This window comes from Rhagoletis zephyria, unplaced genomic scaffold (assembly GCF_001687245.7).
Source record: "Rhagoletis zephyria isolate East Lansing unplaced genomic scaffold, Rhagoletis_zephyria_1.1 Rzeph_scaffold_18179, whole genome shotgun sequence".
NCBI lineage: Eukaryota > Metazoa > Arthropoda > Insecta > Diptera > Tephritidae > Rhagoletis > Rhagoletis zephyria.
The window spans coordinates 1-8932 of NW_016175240.1; the positions used below are offsets into that span (position 1 = coordinate 1).

The 8932-nt window shown below is 33.8% G+C and overlaps 1 protein-coding gene across 1 annotated transcript; it reads left to right on the forward strand.

Annotated features, from left to right (window-relative positions):
- Positions 1 to 3079: 3079 nt before the first annotated feature.
- LOC108380081 (uncharacterized) lies at positions 3080 to 6879 on the forward strand (the record flags this gene model as incomplete). The annotated part of the gene is made up of 6 exons (XM_017636449.1): positions 3080 to 3209; positions 3303 to 3411; positions 3475 to 3873; positions 3930 to 4038; positions 4105 to 4213; positions 6446 to 6879. Coding segments are annotated over 6 exons (1290 nt in total), but the record flags the coding sequence as incomplete, so codon positions are not given.
- Positions 6880 to 8932: the final 2053 nt, after the last annotated feature.

The following is an 8932-nucleotide window of genomic DNA, read 5'->3' on the forward strand; positions in this document are numbered from 1 at the left end:
TGATTTGGAGCAATTCTAGTTGTTTTTAGAGTTTTTTGAATTAATGAAACTTGTTTAAAATCTCTTTTACAATCCCAAGTGTGAAACGTTACTTGGCGTCACGTGACATAAATTTCCATCGTTGTATTTCCGTTAATTTTGCTTTTGATTAAATTTTTAACGCAAATAAAACATGTGTTTTATGTCGAATATACTTTATGTTTTGTCTTCAGCGCCAATTAAAGGTAATTTTTTTGGAAATCTATGATTTGTTACGTTTCAACTACATATGCCAAATTCGAACCACATCGGACCATAAATACAGTTTTTCAAAATATTTTGACCTCGGCGCCACCTAGAAAGATCGTTTTACGTCAAAATGTTACTACTTACATAGCCGGTGTTAGAGATGTTAATTTTGCGATTTTTACGATCCTGGGATTTTCGGGATGTCGTTGGTTCAATCCCGGGATCCTGGCATTTAGATATTTATTATTTCAACGACTTAACATGAAAAAATTGCATCAATATAGTAAATAATAAGTAAATGGGCTTGAAACGTATTTTTAATTTAAAGTGAAAATTATTTCATAAGTAACAAAACGAAAGACAGTAATTAAATTTATATCCATTTAATAGTTCTTTAGTGTGTACATATCTGATAAAGTAAATTAAGTTATGTCGAAAAAAGCTTGATGAAAAAAAAAATTAAATAAAAAAATTATTTTCTGGTTGAAAGAAGTTCATAATACTGCTGACAGAAATAATTCGACCAGTTTTCTCTATATTCCTTTTGGTTATCCAAAATTTTAATTTTTTTATAAAAGTCTACCTCATAATACACGTAATTAACTGCATATAAATGGGCATTTCTCTGACGTCATGATTTTTTTAAAAATATTTTTCGACCCCTAACAGCCAAAATAACGTAAGCGACATTTTTTTTTTAATTTTCTTTTTGATGCAGAAATATTACTAGAGCATCTAGACGCATTTCTGCATCAAAATGAAAATTTTGAAAAAAATAACGGGATTCTAGGCAAATAATTCCGGGATTTTCGGGACTTTAAAAAGACTNATGGGCTTGAAACGTATTTTTAATTTAAAGTGAAAATTATTTCATAAGTAACAAAACGAAAGACAGTAATTAAATTTATATCCATTTAATAGTACTTTAGTGTGTACATATCTGATAAAGTAAATTAAGTTATGTCGAAAAAAGCTTGATGAAAAAAAAAATTAAATAAAAAAATTATTTTCTGGTTGAAAGAAGTTCATAATACTGCTGACAGAAATAATTCGACCAGTTTTCTCTATATTCCTTTTGGTTATCCAAAATTTTAATTTTTTTATAAAAGTCTACCTCATAATACACGTAATTAACTGCATATAAATGGGCATTTCTCTGACGTCATGATTTTTTTAAAAATATTTTTCGACCCCTAACAGCCAAAATAACGTAAGCGACATTTTTTTTTTAATTTTCTTTTTGATGCAGAAATATTACTAGAGCATCTAGACGCATTTCTGCATAAAAATGAAAATTTTGAAAAAAATAACGGGATTCTAGGCAAATAATTCCGGGATTTTCGGGACTTTAAAAAGACCGAAACTCTGAGATCCCGGGATTAACATTCCTAGCCGGTATGTATTTAACAAAGCAGNCTGATAAAGTAAATTAAGTTATGTCGAAAAAAGCTTGATGAAAAAAAAAATTAAATAAAAAAATTATTTTCTGGTTGAAAGAAGTTCATAATACTGCTGACAGAAATAATTCGACCAGTTTTCTCTATATTCCTTTTGGTTATCCAAAATTTTAATTTTTTTATAAAAGTCTACCTCATAATACACGTAATTAACTGCATATAAATGGGCATTTCTCTGACGTCATGATTTTTTTAAAAATATTTTTCGACCCCTAACAGCCAAAATAACGTAAGCGACATTTTTTTTTTAATTTTCTTTTTGATGCAGAAATATTACTAGAGCATCTAGACGCATTTCTGCATAAAAATGAAAATTTTGAAAAAAATAACGGGATTCTAGGCAAATAATTCCGGGATTTTCGGGACTTTAAAAAGACCGAAACTCTGAGATCCCGGGATTAACATTCCTAGCCGGTATGTATTTAACAAAGCAGACAAATTGGCCCATAAATACGTTAGATATAGGGCTTTAGTTTTTTTTTTTACGCGGTAGACCTTCCGATGGAAACACCCATATATGATATTTTATACTCCAAAAATGGATTCAACCAATGATCTTATAGACTTGCTTGGAAAATCACCTAAATATTTCCCTTGCTTTATATTAATAAAAAATAAAAATAAAATAAAACATTTTGTCAACTCCGAAAATTTTGTTTTAATTCCGAAAAACATGAAATAACTTTTTGGGTCAAGTTCTAATTAAAAATAGCGTATTCGGCTTGTATTTTTTTCAATCTTAATTTCCTCCTTTTCTTTCCATGAAATCTTTCAAATTTATAATCCTGAAAGGATCTATTGTTGTCTAGCCATTTGTTGAAAACTTATTGGAAAACTATAAGGTCTACGCACATGAATAACTATTTCAAATTGCTAAAACTGAAAAAGGGTGTTGTTCTGATGCGTTTGGCTTTTGGTGAGTAGGTGGGATGTGGGCTTATCGCACATTGTATCATCATCACGTCAAAATATTTCAAGTATGTTTTATCTAATTTTGAAATCTCTGTCTCTCCCAAAAAGATCGAATAACTCCGAAGTAGTTTAAATCACTCCCGAAAAACTACGAAATAAACGAAAATTTGTTAGTCCGTCAAATTTCGCAAAACTCCGAAAATTTTTCCAAAGTTACTGAGTGGCTTCGTAACTTCTTCGGAAGTGAAGAATTTCTTCCGAATATAACTCCAAGTTTGTCAGAAATTTCTGAGCTGCACAAAATTCCGAATTATTTTGAAAGTTCATTATTCGTATTTGATTTTTGACTCATGATCCTTCTATAATATCACTTTTTGACTCATTCATATTTACATATATACAAATATAGATACATAGTTACGAGTTGCATTAACTACCTGCTTTTGACTTAAATCTGTCACTGGCTTCTTTTTCTTTTCTAGGAACGTGAGCCTCAACTAAAAGATACAAGTCCCAGCAATGCACAAGGCACCGCACATTTGGACGGTACCGAAGTAAGAATGCTATTCGCACTCTGCAAGGTTATAAACTGCACAGTTCAAGTGGAATCGTGTAAGTATTTGCATTAACCCATGTATACGTACAAGTAACTAATGTACAATTAAGAAAGGATTAAAAACTTAACTAAATAAAAATGTATTTCAGCTGAGAGAGGAGAATGGGGCACATCATATGCAAATCTAACGGGTGATGGTATATTTGGTCTGATCACAGAGAGAAGATCAGATTTTGCCGTTGGAGCTTTGTATTTTTGGTGAGCTTAAATAACAATAAAAAATGTGCTGTTTTTCTCACCACTCTCTCACATTTCCCGAAGGCCTGATGACTATCGTTACCTGGATATGTCCCACTTTATTGGACGCTCCGGTGTGACGTGCCTAGTACCATCACCGCATCGTCTCACCAGCTGGTTACTACCATTTCGGCCATTTCAATTGACCCTATGGCTAGGCGTGATTGCTTGCTTGTTCCTTGAGGCATTGGCACTCTTTTTCACACGCTATATGGCTCCTTCGGATGACGAGCCTAAATATGGTTTACTGGAGAGTTTTCAATTTGGTTATATTACTACGCTTAAACTTTTTGTATCGCAGGGCTCGGACTATGTAGTCAATTCGCATACGGTACGCATGGTGCTCTTTGCATGCTACACGATCGATACGATTGTGACGAGTGTCTATGGTGGCGGACTATCGGCAATACTAACGCTGCCAACGTAAGTGTTTTGCTATTTAAATGCTATTTCACCACCGCATAAATATTCTTGAATAGCTTGGAGGAAGCTGCTGACTCAGTAGAACGTCTACATAGTCATGGTATTCCATGGACTGCAACATCACCTGATTGGGTAATCTCACTCAGAGGAGAAGGAAATACTGATGTGGGTTTAATTTGTATAGCAACAAATATGTAAATAGACTACAGTTATAATTGAATTTTCTTCTAGCCATTTGTTGAAGATTTGTTGAGGAATTACCGCGTTTACACTTATGAACAAACTACTGAATTGGCTAAAACTGAAAATATGGGCTTTATCTTGGAACGATTGGCTTTTGGTGAGTCGAGTGTGACAGTCTGTCGACAACACATGAATTTATATTGATATATATATATAATTATATTGACCCTCAGATGACAAAAGTTTATCATATCGCTCCAATTGATACAACTTTCGACATGAAAGTTTTGTCACATAAAACGTTATTCCATGACTTCACATAACATATCAATTATATGACATCAGCCTACATTATCCCGTTTCAATAACATAATTCCGTTTAAAATGATGTCGCATATATAAATACATACAATGTTTTAATACTCACTTCTATGATGTCACATAACTTTCGTCTACAAGCTGCTCTGTCAAACCAACAAACAATACATACAGGCAGCTTCTGTAATTCAATTCCGAGTGAATTTCAACCCCTACCAATTTGAATACAAAGCGTATTTGATTGAAATTCACTCGAAAGTGAATTGCATAACCTGCCTGATAGCTTTTTATTTCATAATATCATTTCAGTGACATACGATCACTTTAGTTGATCAAATATCACAACTTTACAAATGAATAATTGCCTCATGACAGAGGAGTCAATTCCACGTAAAGCCACCATCATATTTACCATATTTACAAGAAAGTCAATTCTGCCTAAGGGTCTGATTATGCATACTTCGCATAACTTCGCACAACCATTTGTACCGGTGCACTAAAATGTAACTTAAGAAAATGTGAAGCAAAATCTAAACTCAACAGATCGCTAAGTTTTTAAAAGTTCTGCTAATTTCTGGGTAATGGAATACATACAAAATACATACAAAGTACATACGAAATTACAGTTGTGCGAAGTTACGCGAAGTATGCATAATCAGACCATAAGATAGTCGAAAGTATTTGTATGACATGAAAGTCTTACTAAAAAATCTGCCTTACCAATTTTCATGGTGAAAAGCTTTTTTGACAGAAAGCGCTTGTAAAATATTTTGCTCGCGCTGCTCCAACGGTCGCAATGGCGAAGAGACCAAAGTACGGCATATACATTTTTTATTTAATTAAAGTTTCTCTGAACTTTTGGATTTTATTATTTTAAGGCGAATATATATGTATGTGTATGGTGGATTTCGACTTTCTAAAAACTGTGGTGAATTGAAAGGNGACCATAAGATAGTCGAAAGTATTTGTATGACATGAAAGTCTTACTAAAAAATCTGCCTTACCAATTTTCATGGTGAAAAGCTTTTTTGACAGAAAGCGCTTGTAAAATATTTTGCTCGCGCTGCTCCAACGGTCGCAATGGCGAAGAGACCAAAGTACGGCATATACATTTTTTATTTAATTAAAGTTTCTCTGAACTTTTGGATTTTATTATTTTAAGGCAAAAATATATGTATGTGTATGGTGGATTTCGACTTTCTAAAAACTGTGGTGAATTGAAAGACAGTTTCCTTAATTGCCTGATCATATGGTGTAGGTTTTGAGTTATCATATAAACCTCTAAATAACTCAAGTAGCGTCATATTTAATGTAACCTTATATATGCCAATTTTGAGTTATCATATTAACCTCTAAAGAACCCAGGTAGCGTCATATTTAATGTAACCTCTATGTGACACATCAACAACATGGCATCACATCATACGACACATCACATGACATTATGTCACTGTTTTTTTGTCTTCAATAAGTGTATCAGTTTCATTAATTAACTACATACCTAATACGGTAGCACCATGCATCACATCGGCAACATGATATAGCATCGCATGACACCAAATACGTTTTTACACATCGCGTTGTTATTGTTATTGTTTCATGTAACAACACCACTTTTTACACAGAATTACTACAACCTTGGTTTAAAATCAACCGTTTCAAATATATGTATTTTNATTAACCTCTAAAGAACCCAGGTAGCGTCATATTTAATGTAACCTCTATGCGACACATCAACAACATGGCATCACATCATACGACACATCACATGACATTATGTCACTGTTTTTTTTGTCTTCAATAAGTGTATCAGTTTCATTAATTAACTACATACCTAATACGGTAGCACCATGCATCACATCGGCAACATGACATAGCATCGCATGACACCAAATACGTTTTTACACATCGCGTTGCTATTGTTATTGTTTCATGTAACACCACTTTTTACACAGAATTACTACAACCTGGTTTAAAATCAACCGCTTCAAATATATGTATTTCTTTGTTTCAAATTCTATATGTATTTGACCCCCTCGACCATGCTGATTTATTTTTTTTACATTTTTAGGTCATTTTGGCAACGTTGAGTTCCTCACCGATGAATCTTTTAAACGCCTTAAGCTAATGGTAGACGATATTTACTTTCAGTACTGCTTCGTCTTTGTGCCACGTCTCTGGGCTATGCTCTCCAAGTTAAATGACGTCATATTGGAAGTGCATTCAACAGGTTTGGATATTTTTTGGGAATGGGAGGTAGGCGCCTATTATATGGATGGACAACAGCAAGAAGAAATCGAAGCTTCAATGTATATGAATTTCGATGTGGGTCCAGTCAAATTGGATATGGACAATTTTGTTGGTCTTGTGTTGCCATTGATTTTTGGCCTGATATTGAGTATTTTCGCATTCATCGGCGAATTGATTTACTACAAGTATACTCAGAGACGAGATCGTAGGCGGGATAATGAAGAAAGAAAGAGAGCTGAATTAAAATCGGCATAATTTAAAAGAGTCAACATTTAAGTACATATATCTTAACAAAATTGTTAGTAGTTCTAAAGTAAATAGTATGAAAATTAGAAAAAGTGTTAGACATTAGTAGTATGAAAAGTAGAAAAAATATAAAACATTGTTAGTTCAAAAATAGTATAAAAAGTAAAAGAAACTTATGCTGTTTTCTTTTTTGCCGAAAAATTGTATCTTTTCATTGACTTCTTCGCACAAATACTAAAAAGAGGACAATGAAAAGGCAAAATTTTTGTAGCAAAGAAAGCACCATTAGTCTGATGTAGATTTCAGTTCAAATAGATTGCAGTAAAAACCGCTCAGTTAAACTCAAGAGTTTTTTATTAGCAATTCTGTGGGAAGGCCAGAAGACTTTAAATTTGTCAAAAAGTTAAGACAGAATTCGGTAATCGTATTTGCTAGTTCGCAGCTACTACGAATCTGTCAATATAGTTCAACTTCGGATCCCTTTGCTGAATCATGCACTACTTTCCCTGGGTGGGGAGATCATCAAAGGGTCAGCTCAAATGAGGGATAATTCACAATTTCTGATTATAGTTTATTCCATTACATTCTAGTCCATTCCATTCCATTATGTTCCGTTCAGAAAGTTTTCAGTCAGAATTCTGGCGTAGCTAATTTAATATTCATTTCATTCCATTTTATGTAGTTTCATTGCCTTATTTTTTTTTTTTAATTTCTTTTCACTTCTTTCACTTTATTTCATTCTATGCCATTTTATGCAGCGCTCCTCCCGAAGCTCAGCTGCCACTACACAGCTCCCCAGTGTAGCAAAAAACCAATGAAGAGTCAAACGAATCTGTATACATATACGGAAAACTTTCTCAAATCAGCATACTTATGTGTTCAGCTGCAACAAAAACAAAGTGCAAGTCATTTTATTTTTGCAAAGCTAATTAGTTTAGGAATTTCTGTCGTCAATAGAAACACATACATTTGCTTCCCTCACCCATCCATCCTGTGGTTCAGCCAGCCAGTCAGCCTGTTGGACCAACTGCCGAGTGCAGTATTAAATTATTTTCACAGCATCTAAGAGATTTCTAAGCAACGCTGAACTCGCATTTGGTGCGTCTTACCACTAAATTTGGTAAGCATACCCTTGCCGCCACGCCACTGTGGTAAACATTTTACTTTCGAATGCCACCACACTTTGAGCTTTTATTAGACGACTACGGCAAGCAAGTTATGCGAAAGCGAGTATGGCAAAAAAGGCAGTGTGAATGGATACATATATTGAGAAGGATCATCTTTATCACAAACGCTCGCCAATGGCACAAACCAAATTTCCACTAAAATGCGCATGCACCACTACAAACGACGACACAAATATTGTGGCGAAAATACTTTGGGGCGCTGCGGTGGCAACTATTCAAAGCTTCAACTATTTCGCGCGCGCTTTGTAGCTTTGTTGAGCGTTCAAGCGAAAGTGCACCCAAAAACTTTGATGCATTTCTATGCAACTGCTATTGACAGCGGGGTTTTTTTGTGGGCTTTTCGCTTCAAAGTTTTTTTAACTATTTTGTTTTTAACTGACTTGACAAAAAGGAGGAAGGTTATCAATTTGTCGGAGTATTTTTTTTATGTATGTTACAGCATAACTTTTGGCTACGTTTACCAATTTCTATAATTATTTTTTTAAGGGAAAGGTGGTACCTCACAGGTGGTCCGACTCTAGTTTAATTTACAACCGATCATTGAGTTTTGAAGATATTAACGATACTCTTAGATTTTTATATGGGAATTGAAGTCGTGTTTTTCAAAAAAATTCAATAAGTAAATTTTTTGCTAAATAAATATGGGTGACAATCGAGTCACTTATCGCAGCAACTCGCATCATACACCTTTTCCTGTTCCTGTGGTCTCCTTTTTTTAAATTATTATGCCGATTTTTAAGTAAGTAAATTTTGAGCATATTTGTGTGTACAGATACAATAGAACACAACTATATATTTATTATAAGTGGCATCCTCTTTTCCTCTTCGCAAAAAATTATTTGTTATTGCGGAAAGCATCACAAAACCACCAACAA